This window comes from Scatophagus argus, chromosome 8 (assembly GCF_020382885.2).
Source record: "Scatophagus argus isolate fScaArg1 chromosome 8, fScaArg1.pri, whole genome shotgun sequence".
Lineage (NCBI taxonomy): Eukaryota > Metazoa > Chordata > Actinopteri > Scatophagidae > Scatophagus > Scatophagus argus.
In genome coordinates this window covers 4,932,684-4,951,753 of record NC_058500.1, presented here as the reverse complement: position 1 = coordinate 4,951,753, position 19,070 = coordinate 4,932,684, and the positions used below count along the sequence as shown (strand labels likewise).

Sequence of the window (19,070 nt, the reverse complement as noted above, 5' to 3'; positions counted from 1 at the left end):
GGTATAATGTCGTATATGCATTTCATTGGCTGGAGGGCCGATGGATGTATGCTGATTGGATACAGACCCACACGCTGATTGTGACGACAACTGAAGATCAGGATCCGTTCAAGAACAAGCTGTGTAAAATCTCTCCACTATTTTATTCAATTGGAGCAGAAATGACTGACGATGTAGATAACGGTGGATGAATTCTAACTTTCCCTTGTCTGGATAATCTAACATGGATTTTCCTCTACATTTATTTTTATTTACTAGGTTTAAATACACGTGTGCCCTCTTCACGGGTGCAGTTAAAGGACATCTTGCATGTGTTTCCAGTAAAATGGGCTGAGGCTTACACTTTATCAAAATGTGATATCAAGATGAATGAGGGACATTGAAATGAAGACAAGACACAATCAGCAAGTGTTGGCAGACACTATAAATGGATTTCTTTCAGACCTGCTTTTAAAAAACTAATATCAGTGGCCATGATCTTTGTAGTCATTTACAACAGTAATAGCAGATAAGGATTTTATGTGAATGCTGCAGCAGTGATTTTGCAGAGATCAAAGTCAGTATTTACTGATAGGTCATTTTCCTTTCATAATCATAATTATCCATTAAAGTGACTTTGTTAGACTATACCCTTGATGACTAATGAATAAGCAAAAGCAGTAGAACACAGTAAATGTAGATTTTTGCTGTAAAACAAAAAGTTCAAACTTTATTGTCAGGATCTGTTGAAAAAAAGGAGTAGTCAGTTGTTTATAGTCAAGGGCATTAATTTCTAAACCAACTGCATGCAGTTTACCAGTATGATTTAGTTGGTAGTCTGATGGTCAAGCCCACTGTCCACTACCCTTTTGGATGATAATATAATGGCTCAGCAGTTTGTCCAAAGAAATAATTAAATTCTGCAATACACAAGGAATGATTCAAATGCCAAGATGTATCAAAACAGAAACTATTCCTCCAAATACAGTACATAGACAGACCTACAGACGTTCTTGCAGTCATTCTTGAATAAATAGTCTTGGTTGCATACTCATTCTTAATCACACAATGCAACTAACGCTAATAAAACCAGTGGATAAAGTCCACAAAATGTATTTGGCACATTTAGAATGATCCATATGCTTCATATAACTTTATGTAAGTTGGGAACACACTGTACAAAAGACCTAAAATAACAAATCTTAAAGATCTTGAGGAGTCTGTCCAGGTCAGTAAGGCCAATTTGTTGTCTTACAGGTCAAAATTCAAGTCTCTTCGTTTAGAGCTGTCCCAAGTCTTTAAATTGTTGTGACCAGGAATTTGCATTTATCTGAATATGATCCCCTAGTCTGAGCTCATTTATTCTGAAGTCTGTAAGCAAAACCTCAGGCATTTTAATGCAGTTTTCTTATATCATCAATAAGGATTTTTTAAGTCTTTTAGTGTGCTCCCAGCTGTTGGCAGATTTTGCACTTTTAACCCTGATGGGTGAGATTTAGACCTGCAAAAGAAGATGCAATGTAAACTAACCCACATCATGCAGCCATTATGACATGCATGTTTTAAAATCTTTGTAAACTTTTGGCAGAATCAGTAGCCTTTTAGTCCACATCATCTCAAGAGAGTTCTGTAAACAAACAGGGCCTCAAACATACAATATAACAGCAGAAATAATTGTGTGCAACAAGGTATACCATACATCAATTTTTCTAGAAGTTGTAGGAGGTGATCAGATGTGCTTGGTCCCCACTCCTGTGCTCTTTTATCTGGTAATCCAACTTCAACGTAATGCATAAGATGGCACACAGTCCTGGGAGAGTCCTTCAAGAAGAAGGCAGGGGGCTCTGGGCTCAGTCATCATCTTCCTCGTCATCCTCTATAGGATCTAGGAGAATGCTGTGCTTCAAGCAGGTTTGGAGGTAGTTCACCACTGTCCGCTGGAAGTGCTGGATGCTGCGTGGATCTCTCAGGATGTGGCCCTCATCTGGGTACAGCTGTAGGGAGTAGTTGGCTTCCACCTTCACCAGTCGGCTCAGGAGCTCAGCGCTGTGCTGGAAGTGCACCCTCGCTTTGGCCAAGAACACACACACACACACACACACATACATATATTGAAATTAGAGGTGAAAAAATAAAAGCAAAAATAAACTCATAAACTCAGTATGAAGTTGAACAAAGTCTCACCATCTGCAGTTCCATGTAGAATAAGGAAGTTCTCATCTTTCAGCTTATTAACCTCCTCCAGCAAAGAGGCAGTCTGGAAAGATATGACAGATATACGTAGCTGAAAATAAAGTAGTCTAACACAACATATTAAATAATAAATTCCACCTTCATAAAAGTTTAATTGCTCAGTTTTAGCTGAAGCTGCTTTAGGGAAATGTTGATTAAATCAACTGAATCAACACATCACTAACATAAAACAAGAAATAAAAACAGGAGCCATTTAAACCATCATGGACGTTGGATTTATTGATGGGCTGCTGGTTAGATTGCATTATTTTGGGCTTATAAACTTGCATCTGCGTGTATATCTACCACCATTATCATTTTTAACTCATCAAAGCCATTTACACCTGTATAGCAAGCAGCTTCGTAGCCTCACCGAGTAAGCATGCTCCTCCTTTGCTGGAAGGCCTAGATACCTCTCTGAGAAAGCTGCACCTGTGGAATAGTGAAACATGAAGTACAATAATTCAGATAATGGACTGTGTCTCTGATTATAACTATTTCCGGGGCCTCATGGTTTAAAAGACTAATGACATGATCTCAACTCACTATAAAGCCTGAAGTCAGTTATCGGTGCCACAGCAGCCGTGCACTGAAACAGTTTATCTGTTGTAGCTAACATCTTGAGAGTTAAATAACCACCAAATGCCTGAAGGGAGAGACAGAAAAAGTGCTTGAACAAACAAAGCATATGATAGCTTTGCTAGCTGTACTGACATTCCAAATTTAAACAACCCGACAACCTTCCCATAGAGAACCATCCGACGGTCATCAATGTAAGGCAGTTGCATCAACAACCTGTGGAGATATCATAAAATCCCATTAGTTTACTAATTCACAGGAATCATTCTAACATGTCCATTATATAGCCTTATGTTGTTGCATAACTGTACTGACTCTACAACTCCCAGATAATCTTTGACTCGAAGTGAGCCAAGCTTGCGTGCATCTACAGCGGTGGTCTTCTGTCCACGGCCAACCCCACTCCTACCATCCACCCAGGCCAAGGCCACGTTATGTGTGCCGGAGAGGACCTGAGGCCAGTCGAGGGCAAATTCCTCTGTCACTGACTGACTGCCTGGAACGCCATCCCTGAGCAACAAGATGAACAGGATCAGCTAAAAACTGTGACTGTTCTCATGTGTGGAGGAACAAGGAAAAGGGGGGGGGGGGGGTCATGACTTGCAAAACAGGTAACACAAAATAGCCGTTCGCTGTAATTTAGCAAGCTTGTTCAATAAAACTTACACAATGATGAGGAGAGGGTGCAGGTTGGCCTCATAACCCTGAGGTAGAGATAATTTCAGGTGTAGATCTGAAAAAAGGGTTGAACAAAGTCAACTGTCCATTGTCACGTTAGAACTGCTGTCTGAAATACGCTCTAATATCTGAAGCACATTAAAGTCACCCTAAATCTTAAAACATGAACAAACATGCACAACCACTGCCGTAAAGAATAGATACCTGGTGATACAACACTGTTTAACTATTTCTGTGCTTTCTAGGCTGAGATACTTGCAGCCAGTTCTCCATTCTTACTGCTTAACCTAGCCTGTTTGCTAATAACTGTTTTTGCGGCCAATGTCTGCCATCTCAGCCACAAAATATAGACACATTTAATGGTTTGACAAATATTTTGCTTTCGTACCATGGTTGTCTGCTGGGATTGTCCTGAACAGGGTCTCAGGAAGCCTCTTGTCCTCCAGAGCTTTAGATAGAGGGCTGTTATCCTCCAAGACGACATATTCTACAGGAGATCAAACACCAGTGTGAAAGATTTTTTAATCCTAAACATCAAGACAGACACAGTAGCCCCTCAGGTTGTGGGCCAACTGAGAACTGAGAGCTGAACTGAGAGCCACAGACAGAGGGCAGTGTTCACAAGCATGAAATCAATGAATCTATATTCTGGTGCGCATGAATATGCCATCTCCTGCAGGTTGTTGCTGGGAACTGCAGGCAGCCTGCATGTGAGTATGTGCTGCGTGTGTGTGTGTGTGTGATTATACTATTACACAGACAAGCAGATGTAACACTCACTGGAGGGGTCCTTTGTACTGTGAACTGTCACTTTAGGGATTCCTGGGCCTGGGGAATTTTACAAAAGACAACATTATAAACAAACTGTCTGAGCAGCGGAAATCTTCCATATTCCTTGCGAGTGAGTGTGTGTGAGTGAGTGTGTCTTACCTAAGCAGTAGAGAGTGAAATGGGTTTGATTGGGGCTGAATTCAGCTTTAAAGAAGCGACATCCATCTATGAGGTCACAGGAGATGCACCGGCGCTGAAACACCCCATCCAGGACCACACTTGGAAACAAGAGAAAGGGGTTATTGACCACACTAGAGAATAATAAGAATGGTGGTGGTTTGATTTGCTCCAGGAGAGGGTCAATTGATTCCTAGGACATTAAGGAAAAGTGTCAGTGTCTTGAGACAAACTATTCAGCCAGTTGACTTTTCAGAAACAAATAGAGTTCAATAAGGCAAGACATAAAAGCTGCTATACAAATCACTTTGTTATGTGGTGTCGAGTCTCTAAATGCCCCTCTGCTCCCCACTGCTTCATACATTATTAATCACTGACCACGTTTAAGCAAGTCATTGGCTCTCCTCCATAATATTGTGAAGCCAAAAGCTATAAGCTCACAAAAAGATATAAAACCTAGGAGGCTGATGAAGGAACATGTTTTTCACAGAGGAGAGCATATGTCTCAGTGACTTGGCAGCACAGAAGGTCCTCGTCCACTGAGTGTTTTCTTTTACTGTTATTAATGTCTCAATTCCACTCTTGGCCTCGAGCTTCTCCGGCACACAAGAATAAGGATTCACATATCATCAGTGCGGTAACTCTTCTGAATGCTTTTTTAGCCAAGTTTGCTGAGTGGCAGCAGCAATGGCAATGCTGGTTAGTCAGTTCACCACTTTGGTCCGAACTGAGAGGTTGCACTGGTTCCCAGACGATGAACCCTAATGACTTTGGTAATCCCGCCTGTTTTGTCGCTGTTAGCTTTGTGGTTTTGAATAAAATGAAAGAAAGAAATCCAGCAAAAGTAGCGCCATTCTAATCAGACTCAGCAACTATGTTTAGTGTTAATTATCAGACAGGCACACATTAAAATAAGTCTGTTAAATTGGAAACCATACAGTTCACATACATGTAGGTCCACCTGCTGATTTACAGGACACACCATCTACACGATACACCTGCTTCCTGCACCGGCCTTGCAGACCCTATTCACAAGGTGGCCATTTTCCTCTGACTTCATGTTTTGAGTGGGAACCTCAAATGTCTTACTGCTGTGTTACAGGCAAATCATATATATGTAGGGAATCGGACCAATTATCATCATTTCAACAATTTCCGATTGAATAGTAACTGAATGACAATGGATAGTGAAAATACGAAGGTACATTGGGCCATATTTTATGGTAAAAATGATCATATCAAACAATTATTTCACTGTAGACTCTAATTTTACGTTAGCAAGATATGCTACATGCATAGCTATGTGCTAGCATAGTTCCATGCTAACCCAGACATTACGAGTATTTAGAATAAACTTGCACTCAATGAGAAGCAGCTCTCAAAAATGAATCTAAAACGAAAACTCAACGAGCAACCAGTTCACAAGACGTTGTATTTTTGGGATATTATCAATATTGTTTGTGTTTGTAGCAGTGTAGAGAATCTGTTTTTGGTTAAGGTCATGCTCACCTGTAAAGGTGTCTGCTCTGTCTGGATTCCTCTGTGCTCAGGAAATAGCTGATGAGGGGACAAATTCAACCATAGACGCAGAAAATCACTCATCACTGCCGAAGAATTGTAGATCACATTTGGATATCTTCACATTATTCAGGATATCAATTATTCATGGCAAAAATCTATCTACACTTATTTACATAAATCAGCATGGTAATGAAATCAGTAAATGACATTTAATTTGCAAAGCAACATTAATGATTATTTAAAACATCTGAGGAGTCAATGTAGACTACAGTATGCTGCCCACTTCTGTGTTGTACATTAATAGAAAAAGACACTTATGAGACAGAATGACTCGCTCTGAGGCAAAGAGCAGCACCAACCCCTGGATTCACTGTAAACAAACAACGAGATCTACAATTGACCTTCCTCGATTCTCTGTGATGCTCACACCTCACAGAGTCAATCAGTCCATGAGGGGTTTCTGCCCCCAGCAGGATAAAGACAGATTTAAGCAATGATCCACTCTGGTCAACTGTAAACAATACGTTGTCCTCTTCAGTGGCAACACATTGCCACAAGCATAGTCAGGGTCAAAGCCATTTCATTTGCCCTTTTAACCAAGATCAATGCTACGCGTTAAAATGGCTCTTCTATTTATCTTTAAATGCACAGTCTTAGGTGTACCATTCACCCAGAATCTGACCTAGCGAATCAATTTGCTGTCCGACAGCCGACATGCCTCGAATTTTCTCTCAGTTTACAGCGAGAAATGATCATTTTAATGATGCCCACTGTTCTGCTCTATACCCCTTGACACTTGTACATTAATAGCAAGGAGCTGCGAGCTGTTAAAGGCACTGAAGGGTGATTCAACTTGGCCCGACACAGTGTGACTCTCACATACATTTTTCCAGCCTTCTCGTCTAGGGTGCAGAGCAAGGTGACGTCCCAGCTCCCTGATGTCAAGAAGCGAGGGGGGACGGAGGGGATGGCAGGCTGCATCACACAGAGAAGCAGAGATGAAGAGGAATGTAGCAGTAGGCAGATATACAGAATAAAAATAGCTGCAGCACTACAGCTAACTATCTTGACACTGGGGTTGAGCATACAGGAGAGAAAACTTTGTATTTGATCCTAAGCCACTAATAGTCTGCTATAAAAAACCTTTTAAAGGCCAAATGCCTTTAATTCTTTATAAAGAATTAAGGAAAAAAAAGAACCACAATGTCAATCCCCTCTGTACAGAAAATGTTTCCAAAAAAAGCATCATTAAACACATTTTTTAATTGCCCTGCTGAGGATGAATAGCTTGTTAAAGTGAAACAAACTGCAATGAATTCCTTCAGTAATGTAAAGGGCAAAGCACTATTAAACTATTAATGAGTGGAATGACTGTTTAAGTAGATGGGGAGAAAACAGTAATAATAAGCTTCAATTATAATAAAGGAGGACATTGTAAACAAACAAGACTTAAGCATCTGTGCAGTCACGCTGGTCTCTGTGACCCATGCTTAAATATTAATGACCAGTTCTGTCCGAAATTATTCAAGGACAACACGAGGGAGTGAAAATTAACTGACCTGGGCCGACAGACTGGCGATGTGGTGAAATTCTCCACGGGCGCCCTGTTTTGCTGGCAGGATTGTATAAAACACAGAGCCGTCTGCTGAAAACAACGGCACGTCCTGTTGAAGGAGAGTATCGAGTCAACATGAAGACGAAAGTGACAAATAGGCGTCAACAGACTTTATGAAACATGAGCAATACACACCTGCCGTTGGTTCTGCATTATGTCCATGGTCATTTTATGTTTCTATTGATTTAAAATCACACAGCATACAGAGGTTTATTAGTCACGCCATTTACAATGCACCCACATCGACTTCCAAAGCTCATTTAAGTAGCACAGCATAAATTAAGCTTCTTAAGTGTATTAATTGTTAAATACAGCAACAATAAACACTGACAATGGGTAACTGGAATCTGTGAGGATTTACAAAAAGGAAACAAGCAATAAAATACTGCAGTACATTACTGAAAATTCTTCTCATGCAGAAAATGACCTTAAAAATTAATCCAGCCAGTGGACATTTGAGAGCTTAAGGAAATCAATCCTGACTCCCAACACAGAGTAAGGGAAGCAAAAATTCTATTAGAGCTGTATATCGTAGCCGGGGCTGTTTGGATTACTAATGTGGAACGACTGATGACCACTCACCTCTGAGCATGCCCCTGTGGTGGCCTCACACACACAGAGCACTGATTGGTTCTGGACACGATTCAGCCAACGAACCGCCAGGCGGGTGCTGCTGATCCAAGTCACCATGGAGATGTAGCTGTCTCTGAAGTGGCGATGCAGAAAATGATACACAGGGAAATGTTTGGAAAGTGATGCAAAGGAAGGGGGAAAATGCAGTGAAGTGGAGAGGAAAGTGGTTGTGTAATCTTTTCTGACAGGTGATGTCTGAAGTCTTCTTCTTCTTGAAGTCTATTCTGTCTTTACGGTCACAAAGATGTACTACCTGGCCCTGAGGGAGTCAGGAGGCATCATCTCCAGAGTGTGAGCTGGACCATATAGATTCACCACAAGCAGGCTGACTGATGGGATACTTGAGCCAGCCTGTGAGCACAAAAAAAGGAAAAAGAATTGTCAAATTAACTCATGTGCTCATTAACTTATGTGCTCCTGTGACTTTACTGCCAGCTCCATTAGACGGTCAAACTTTCACTTATGTTAACATAAGTGACACACGTGATAATTATGTTAACTGGTGAGTGAAATATCTCTACTAGTGGATGGATTGCCATGACATTTAAAACAGACATTCATGTTCCCTTTTTGGTTGAACTATAATAACGTTGCCGATCCATTAGCTTGTCATCTTGTGCCATCATCTGGTCTTTTAACATGTCCAAAACTTTGGTTTAATACCAAAACTAATGTCAATTCTTTTGCATTATTATGCAAATGTTAGCATGTGAACACATTCAAATCAGAGCATCAGAGAGCTGGTGGTGTGGCTGGAGACTTTAGTCCTTTTTGAATACATTTTTTTTTACCTTTGGGTAGGGGAAGATTACATTGGACGGGTAGAGACCTCCTAAGAAATGAGGTATTTCCATCACAGGTGTGGCAGAGTTGTTGATGGTTAGGTACGCCAGCCGAGCCCCGTCCATAGACCACCAGTGGGCAACGTATGTCAAGAGCACTTCCTCTGTTTCAAAAGACAGTGGAAGTTGTTACTGTCAAATTCAAAGCCATACACCTGTTGCTCATTATTGTTGTCAGCTTGGCTTTTCGCTTTGTAGTTTGCAATTGAAACATTTCTGGTGAAGCTGGAATGCATCCCACCTTCATAAGTCCAGTCAGAGAGCCCGTTCACTATGTTCTGCTCCTGATCAGTGGTTGTGAGACGCAAAGGTTTGCTGGTCACACTCTGTTTGTAGTAGATATCTCCGTCGAACACATAGGCCTGGCATGAGCAGCAGAGACAGACAGTGCCAGTCCGTTATCAAAGACAGTATGGCTGCAGGCGTCATCTCTGGCTGCCTGAATTGAGCGTCGGCTGCCATCCAAGAGTGAATGAATCATTGGCTAGCACGTACACACACAAGTGAGAGCCAATGCATCTTTACTTGCCAGTTAATATGCTGCAGATGAGCACCGACATCACAGCAAAAGCCAATTATATTACAGGGAAGGTAGATGAATTATATTATGAGTGTAAAACAACCCCATTATAGCAACACAGTCACTGCAGTAACCTCTAAGCTGGGGTTCATCTCATAATGACAAAGACGTGATGCCACTGATGTTATCCTTATGAAAATTATGCTCCGTTCATGCACAGGCTGTGTTATTATAGAGTGTCTAATCTTCTTTTCACAGGTATAGTTGGTGCAGATGATAAAGGCAACACAGCGATGATAGAAAATGGGTAAGCATCCGGCTTACCAGCTGGTTCCCTTGCGGACCCCAGGAAGCATATTGTAGCACTGCCTTCTCCCTCTCTGGGGGGCTAAGCTCCAGCAGATCCCTGAAACACACACAAAAGCTCAGACATAAGCTCTCCGTTGGGGACGAGTGTCCTCTTTAAATCCCTCTGAGGTCCATCCATGCCCTGGCCTTGAGCTTTGGTTGAGAGAGATATTGTACTGTGAAGGCAAAAGAGCAAGATGCAGTGAAGGAAAACAAAACAGAGAACGGGGATTGGTTCATGCAAGAGTGCAACACTTCTTTTTCCATATTTTCCAGGAGCACTTATTTTGTTCCTCAGGGCAGGCAAACATTTTCCTCCAAGGCATACTCAGGCAAAGATCTGTACTGCACGTCCTCCTGAAATCCTTTTCAGAACCATTTCTCAGAAGTTCCAGGGCACATCCAAAGCTACCACTGAGTTTGTCCACTGATATGATGCTGAATATGGATCTCAGGCAGTGAAATCTGAAGTACGGTACAAACCTTACGCTGGAACATGGAACCTGGAAAGAATACGGACGAATGAATGCATGTCTGACAGAAACATGAGGCTCTGATTTGATGAGACATACTCTGGGGAAAGTTTTTCAATCCGCAGGTCTGCTTGCATTGGTAACACTCATGCCCAGTGCAGCCCATGCATTAGCATTCATGATTCCACCTACCCATTAGCCACATTGTAGATAGCATAGGAGGCTGTGAAGGACTGAGAGAACACCTGAAAGAGGTAGAGGATATCATGCACACAGGTGTGCCGCACTTAGATGACAATATACATATATTTTAGTGCTCATACGGCCATACACATGTATAAAGAAAGTTAAATGCAAATGAAACAGAAGTTTTGAAGGACACTGCTGAGGCCAGGAAGTTGTGTTTGCATTCTCTAATATCGTCTGAAATCACTGCAAAGCACTGCATCGAGTGGCTTATGGCTTTCATAAAAGGGCAGCAACACATCATTACATTACAAAATTAGAAAGGGAAATGGAAGCTAAATTATTTTATCAATAACGGTTTTAATAAAATAGCAAGTGTCTCATACCGTATACTGTAATATCTGTACAAGGTCATTTCAATAGATAATATTATAATATAATACTTGTCACCAGGCTAACCACATATTAATATTATCCACTTAATTTATTTGAGTCATTAAACAGCCATTTCATCCATCTTACATCATTATTATCTGGGTGGGACCTCGTCCTACTCAGTTTCAGTCCTCTATACATCCAATATATATAGCAGAACCAAAAATAAAGTTAACTTTGACTTGACTTTGATTTTGATTATTGTGATCATGTCTGAAAAAGAGGAATATGAATCATGGTTACCCTTAAGCCTGAATACAAGAGGCAACATAAAAGGCATGAAATGTGAAAAGAAAAAGTAGAAAGCTAAGACAGACATTCTTATTAAATAGCATCATTACAGCTAATATGCTTCCCACTGAGGTCTATTGTGGCTGGAAACCCCACTCCGAACTGTCCCAACCCTGACACAAGAAGCTCGATGATTAATTAAATTAACATGCTAAAGAAGACTAAGGAACCAGAATCAATAAGTGTGCGCTAACCACAATTGATCACAACATTACCTGATGAATTCTAGGTAATATATTGATTTGTGCCATTCTTTTTTTCCTCAAGCAAAAGGGTTGGAAGCAGGCCATTTGCCCTCTGGCCTCTGAAAGCCAGAGCCTCCTGGAAAAACAGTCCCTAAAGAAATTAAATGTCACATTCTCTATACAGCACACTTAGCAGTGAAATTGGATTTCTCCTCTGTGTTGTTTGTCTGTTGTTAGAATTCATGGGCATGCTGACATAAGAGTAGGGCAGCAGGGATAAAGGAGGGGAAATAAATTCTAAAGCTATCTAAATGAAACTGAAATCTGGTTGCGGTGTAAAGTCTGAGTACGAGGGGTAACAGGGTGTACAGGAAAACAGCTGTGTTACAACAGAAAATAACCGCAAGCGCAGGAAGAGGAAGGCATGAATTGGTCAAACGCTAAAGGAAAAAGTGTGGGAGGGAGACAGAGTGAAAGAAACAAAGACAGGAAGGGAGGAAAGGATGCAGAAAGGGGAGGGGCAGCGACTGACAGCCAGAGTCGACAGGTCCTTGACACACAATGAGGACCGGTCTTGAGTTCAGGCTTCAGGACCAAAGGGGGCAGCATTGCCATGAGCGCCATGTTCAATCAGCTGTTTATGATTTGTTAAGGAACACAGAGATTCTGCTCATGATTTAACATTATGAAGCTTCTGGCAGGGGCTGTATGTTATTGTGTGTCTGTGTGACAAACAGACGTTGAGAGTGAGAGCATCTGTCTGCGAGAGGCAGAGTGAATTCTAATGTGGCTGTCAGTAAAGTATCATAAATCCTCCTACAACCCCCACTACCCACCCCCTCCCCTGTCGACATCGCCAGTACGGGGGGTGAAGGAACAGCGCACAGATTAAACACTCACAAGATGCCATGGGATAATGTGACAAAGGAAACATCAAGATTACAACGCCCCTCGCATGAGCACAGATTGAGTACAGATACTGGGATCTGTTGCACAGTCCAAGATACACTTTAGAGATAATAGCATTCTCCATCTCAGTCCCACAATGCACTGCCTTTGATAAAAGCAACCATCAGTGTTTGGTGCAGAGTGCAGACACGACTCTCTTGGCGTGTTATTTGTCCTTAAACTGCACTGTCTTGGCAGGTACTGGTCCCTTTGCCTCTGCTCATCAATCCCAGAAACCTGTATCTCCTCTAAACCTGATCACCATCATTCTTCTCTCTCTCCTGTTCTCCTCTAGCACACAAGCCTGCTTAATTCAAACAGGCTTTGAGGAATCACATTTCCCTGTAGGAAATCTGCTTTCTCTTGTTCCTCTGTGGCCAAATCCCTAACTCACTTCTATGTATACCCTCTTATCAAAATCCATTTATTTTCACCCACCCTGCACAAAACCCTCCCTAAAGCCTCCAGATCTCATACAAAATCCAGAGAAGCCTTTTAACTTTACCCACAGCCTGCTCATCCATTTCTCTCTTCTGCAGCTTTCTCCTTTTAGCATCTCTGCCATTCTTTGATAACCATTCTGATTGATTTCAACTGGGCAGTGCATCTAAGGCCAAATAGTGTCTAACCCAACCCCCAAACCCCCCATTGCATGTGGCTCTCCCTCTTGCTCTCTCTCTCTCTGTTTTTTCTCTGTCGTTCTCTGCCACTCTCAGCAGCAAGCTGCTCCTCTTCCAAACAGCAAAGCTGGTGCCTGGCGCAAACTGCTTCAGTCAGCACAGCCCCCCTCCCTCAACCCCCAGAGACAGACAGAAAAAAAGTGAGTGAGAGTGAGGAAGATGAAGCAGGAGAAAGAAGGAGGGAGCTAGAAAGAAGGGGAGAATAGAGGAATAACCATCTGTACAAATACACACATGTCCATTTCTAAACATACAGATGACTCCAGGTGGCGTGCCCACCGTCCCTGGTTTCTTCGAGTGTGAATACACACCGAGCATACAGATGAGAACAGACAGTTTCTGCTGACATCAAAGGAAGTATGCTAATGGATGGATCAGCCAAAGCAGCACACAAACTGGGCGAAGATCTGAGCCCCAGAGATATCTGAGAACTGATTGGATGTGTGTTAACTGCTCAATAATTCAGTTACAATGGATGCACTGTGTTTGTGACAAACACTCAAATACTCAATAACACACCCCCAAACACACACACACACACACAGACATGGAAAATATGATACGGAGTGATTAAAGCAAAAGCAGATCTCTCAAGAAATCCAGAGAGATAGAGCGACTGAGAATTGAGAGTGCGAGAGTGCGGCAATAGCTGTTCTCCGATTTTTAATAAAAATGTGGGTAAAATGTGCTGAGGGCTTCTATTTCATCCTAATTCTGTTTACTTCCCTCGCCGATTACTTGCGCATTACACAACTTGCCTGCCCTTTGAGGAATGGCTCAACTATTTATTAGTGGTGCGGGTATTTGCAGAGTGAGATGGCTGGTGGTGATGGTGGTGGCGGGGGGAGAGGGGGGGGTGTATGTGGAGGCGCTGCGCCCTGTGGTGCTTAAACAGAGGCGCAAAAGATCTGTGTTTTGCATCGACTCCAACGCTTATCTGAAACCACCTGCGATTGTGATTCTCGTCAGCTTCTCATTAAAATTCCCCACCGAACGAGCGGGGCGATTTCATTACTGCAGCTCCAACTTTACCTCCACATCTCCTTGATGTACTCTCCTCCGCACCCCGCCATCCACTTCACACTGATCACTCACCTAAGCTTTCGTCAACCCCCTGCACCTTCCACCATCAGCCAGTTTAAATATTCAACCTCACATATGTTATCCCAGCCATTTGGCGGGTGGTGTTACAGAAATGAAGACTACTGCAGCAACAGAATCAGGGCACGCACACACACACACACACACACACGCACACAAAAACCCTTCTCGTCCATCTCTCCTCTGTTGTTTCCTGTGGGCTCTGATTAGGATGCATGCCGTCGTTGTTTCACAGCCCCCAATGGCCTGTCAGACGTGTGAAGGTGTGTGAGAGGCAACAGCTTGTCTTTGATATCTGTGGATAATTTATGGCCCTGAATGTTTTCAAAGGGTACAAAGCCAGACGGGACTTTCTGGAATAAAACCGAATCAGCTTGACATTCAGAGAAAACTTACCGGTCTAATGTTATAAGCCAAGAGGACAAACCTCTTGTCTGCAGACACTTGGAATTTAGAAGTCGTCAGGTCCTGTAGAGAAAAATATCAGCACATCAGCAGCAGCTTCCATTTGCTAAGGTGTTTGTTTAACAATTTGGCTCCACCATGTACAGTATGAGTGGGTTATACAGCCTAGTGTTAAATGATGTAGAACCAAGTACCAAGACCTTATGGGTTCTTAACAGGTCCAGGTTATGCTTTTTTAATTTTAATCCCAAAGTTTGACTTATATTTTGCTAAAATTGCCTCAGCAATTAATATATTCAGGGAAACCCCATGTGCGCCTTGGTGCTCGTACATGAAAATATCTTTTTCTAGCAACAGCAGCGGAGATAACAAAGCCATATCACAACACCAAGGAGAGACTTCTTCTCAACCTGACAACACAACCCTGCTTTAAGCTCCTCGGTGATGACCCATATAAGTCTGTCAGTGTCGTGCAGAGGCGGTGTTCAAAATGATACCCTTGCTTGGAAGATTCTCTTTGAAGGCGCATGTTGAGGGCTCACAGAGCAGCCAGATTGGGGGGAAATGAGCGGATACTGTCACTCTGCCAGATCTTTTTCTGGTCTCAACTGTGGGATGTGAAACAGTGGGGCTGTACAGCATCTCTCTCCCTCTCCTTCTCTCTATCAATCTGGAAGCATTCCCTCTCTGTTGGCTGGTCAATTTGTCCAGCTGTCTGTGGTTATGAGCAAATCAATACTGAAATCTGTCCTCTCTCCTCATAAGCTGTGTTGCTATAACTCACCAGGGAGCTGTTGTCCAGGAGAGTCGTAGTTAGATTGCTGTTGAGGCTGAGCGATAGGACGTGCCCTTCTCTGGTGCGGAGGGCCAGTTCGCTTTCTGAAAAGGTTAAGACAGTTCAGGGAAGAGGATCCTGTGTTATTAGTGACAATTTGAATCCACAGAGGCAGAGAGCATTGCAAGGTCTGCAAACCAACGGCTCCGTTTCAGGTGAGATCATTAAAGTGGTTTTATGCTGTCACGAGCACTTTGTCGGTCAGTTTGTTTGTGAGACACACCACTGATCCTTACCACTCAACCATGCCACACAGGGGTCATGAACCTTGAACTCTTCACTCTCAAGATCCTCCATAGTGAGATGGGAACGGAGTAACAAGTGAGATTCATCTTCAGAAGCAAAGAGACAGAGTTAATTAGTTCATCAAGAAATATGTACTGTTTGTGTAAAAGCAAAGCCTTTGTGTATTTGAGCCTTGTCTATATTTTGGCTTCGGCCATGTTAAATGTCTCTGTTTGTTATACACATTTGCAGCATTTGAAAAAATACTGTAAGTGTGTATGTAAAAAATACAGAAGACTCCTTGGAAAATATGCTTATTCACTTTCTGGGAGTGAGTTAGATAATACTAATGGATAGCACTGTTACAGCTGTGTATTCAATATAAGGCTACAGCGAGCAACAATTTAGCTTAGCTTAGCATAAAGACTGGAGGCAAACAGAGGAGGGAAACAGATAGAATATCTATGGTCCACGACACTAAAATCAGCCTACAATGTGGTGTTTGTACAGATAAAACTAAAAATAAGAGAATAATGAAATTTGGACATAACATTAATTAGTGGACTTTAGAGGTGCTGATAGAAGGACTTCCCAAAAAGTCAAACCACTCCTTTAATTTCTCACATTATTTCTCCTCTCTTTGCTTTGTTGTTTACTCTTCCAAACAGCTCTTCTTACCAGGTGTGAGGAGGACGACGGAGAGAATAACCAGAGACATAACAGCCAGGATCACCACCATGGCAATTCCTATGCCCTTCCAGTTCCGCGGTGGACCGTCTGAACTCCCCAGGTCCTGACATAAAAACAGCAAACACACACATACTCACAAACAAACACAAGCACAGCCTAGCAGGAGGACATTAGTGCTGCTTCATTTCCATAGTCTCACAGAAATTTCTTCCCAACAGGCATATTAGTGCAGTAAGCCTCAGGGGAATTGAGACGAGTCACCAGCATCACAAAGACCTTCCAAATGACACTAATTTTCCACTAGAGAACTGAATAAAATTGCTGCATTGAGAGACCGGTTTTGGCCACACCATCATTTTGTTTTACCATTGCCTCATTTTACCCATTATGAGCCTGATGGGTCACGTAATTCATTAAAACAGAGAGGGCATGGGTGAAGTTACCATTAAATGAGTGGTGCCAGAAATTCCAGTGTGCTGTTATAAAAAAAATCTTACCTAATTCATCTCTTTTGGTGGATTGGGACTTATTCAACAGCTTAATGAGGAAATAACAACACGGGGAGGTAGGTGGGACTGTATATCAATATAGTGAAAATTTTATAGATAAAGCTTCAGTTACCAAGAGAGCAAAACTTCAAGTTTATGCTCAAGTCCTTGTATACCCTCTGTATGCAATCAGGGGGAACTGATGGAATGAGCCGGCATCAGTTATCAGTCACAATTAAACACAATTGCATGCCATTCCCAAGCTGCGCTCCACTCCTACATAATGAGTGGCTGGCACTGCTGGAGCCACATGACTGCTGGAGTGTGAGAGCTCAATCATAGAACGGCTATAAAATTCAGCCTTCTTTATGGCTGGCCACCCCCATCGCTTAAACCTTTCAGCCTCGCCTGTCCCGATCCCTTTCCTCCAGGGCGTGGGCAGGCGGGCAACCAAAAGAGGGCATCTACACAGCACGCCGGTCAACTCCTCTGTGCTCCCTGGGAGACACCAGCCGTCCCTGAGTCAGTGCCCACCCAGCACTTCCTCTCCACAAACATACATTTCTTTTACGTCCACTGACCATCTGCCCCTGCCACGTGGTGTGCTGAAATGCTGAAAACCGACAATATATTTATATAGCTGGGTTCAAAATGTGAGACACAGTGAATTCTGCAGGAACTGATAGAAGGTCAGTACAGCTGAACCAGAAGCACTTACTCGTTGAAATAAAAACCCTCAATACACACTTTTTTTCATTATCTTTAAGCAGTTTATTTTGTAGGTTTTTTCCTCTTATTGTAAGGAAGCAGGTTTTCTTGTACCTGAGATGAATGGAAGAACACACAAGCGTTATCTTGGCTGGTTGCCAGCACAGAACTCCTGCCAAGGTCTCATTTTTAATAGATCTCTTTGGCTACAGCATCATAACGTGTTCAAATTAAAACCACTACCGGTTGCGTCTGCAGAGACAACTTTTTAGTGATGTTTGAACTCTCAGTGCAGGCCAGACCTAGGTGACTGATGTCCCAGACTCTGTATCTACTGGCCTTTCTTACATACTGTTTTATCTCTTTCTCCTGCCCTCTTGGCACACAATATCTCAGTGAACCACTATTATCCTTCCATCAGATAAATAAACCTACAGTGTCCATGAAGGCTTTGGGGCTATACAGTCAGTATTGGATAATACTGCATCTTCAGCACTTTCTCTTTAACCGAACTGTTATAAAACTGAAGACTGCACCTCCTTAACGTAACAAACTGGGTATAAGTTGTATAAAATTCCAGTCTATAAGTACCATACCTACATATTATGAAGCTTTACAGTGAAGATTGGGAGCTCACAGTAGAAATGGACATTTTAAATTAAATTCCTCCACTTGACTGAATCCATCACACAGTGTTTTCATTTCCAAGTCCTCCCTCTAATTACTGTGTGCAACGTGAGAGCTGAAACATCCTCCTAATGGGATGCACATTCTCCTATCATTCCCCTGAGTCCAGACACAAGACCATATAATTAAGGTTGTATCGTTATTGAGACAGACAGAGAGAATCCCACATTTGGGCAAATGGGGAGTTTTGTCGCCTTTGTAAATGAGGCACAGATGTGATGAGCAGAATCCCCGGAGTCAACAGTGGTAACACCACTGGTGTTGACTGGCTGCTGGTCACAATGCACAAGGGAATTGAATGCAGCACAAACTGCTGGCACCGGTGAACAGATGAGGAGTTCCGCTGTGTGATGGACCGAACTCATTTCTGTCTGTGTGCACCCTCGTGGACAAGCAAATACATCACGGAACAGGCTTTCTGCTGAGCTGGATCAAAAATGAATCACACATAAACCTTCTAAGTGGGCCATCAATTTTATTCAGACTGTGTGATCCCATAGGAGTTGGAGAGGAAGCCCAGATGAGGCGTCAGTCAAACACCAAAGGGTGCGAAAATGCTAACCAACGGTCTTCATGTTTATGAATAACTCTCCTGAGGGGATCCCCCTGAGAGGTGTTGTTTTTTTTTTTGGCAGACTCTGCAGAATTGCATTAGAGAAGAGAGAGCTCTTACGTTTTCCAGCAGAGCTCGGAGATTTTCAGTCAACCAAATGAGAGAATCAATAAGGTACACAGTTGTACCAGGTCCAGAGGGAAACAATTAATAGCAGGAATACAGCCTAAAAGGAGGCTTTTAGATAGATGCCCTCTGCTGAGTCCTCCTGTATGGTACCTCCAT

The 19,070-nt window shown here is 42.5% G+C and overlaps 1 protein-coding gene across 1 annotated transcript; it reads right to left on the bottom strand.

Annotated features, from left to right (window-relative positions):
• Positions 1-326: 326 nt before the first annotated feature.
• Positions 327-19,070, bottom strand: LOC124063960 (inactive dipeptidyl peptidase 10). The gene is made up of 25 exons (XM_046398128.1): positions 19,065-19,070; positions 16,338-16,452; positions 15,671-15,766; positions 15,384-15,478; positions 14,591-14,662; positions 10,561-10,613; positions 9,872-9,953; positions 9,269-9,389; positions 8,977-9,131; positions 8,439-8,536; positions 8,135-8,258; positions 7,688-7,729; positions 7,497-7,601; positions 6,821-6,912; positions 5,926-5,973; positions 4,399-4,517; positions 4,249-4,296; positions 3,857-3,955; positions 3,457-3,523; positions 3,106-3,300; positions 2,952-3,006; positions 2,758-2,857; positions 2,585-2,643; positions 2,164-2,236; positions 327-2,047 (listed from the first exon to the last, which is right to left on the bottom strand). Exons 1-25 carry the CDS (start codon positions 19,068-19,070, stop codon positions 1,830-1,832), a joined length of 2,337 nt encoding a protein of 778 aa, XP_046254084.1. The 3' UTR covers positions 327-1,829.

Coding starts and splice junctions, on each gene's coding strand:
- LOC124063960 (XM_046398128.1), bottom strand. Junction 8,259..8,438: donor CCTGACTCCCTCAGGGCCAG/GTAGTACATCTT, acceptor TCGCCACTTCAG/AGACAGCTACATCTCCATGG. Junction 3,007..3,105: donor GATTATCTGGGAGTTGTAGA/GTCAGTACAGTT, acceptor ATATCTCCACAG/GTTGTTGATGCAACTGCCTT.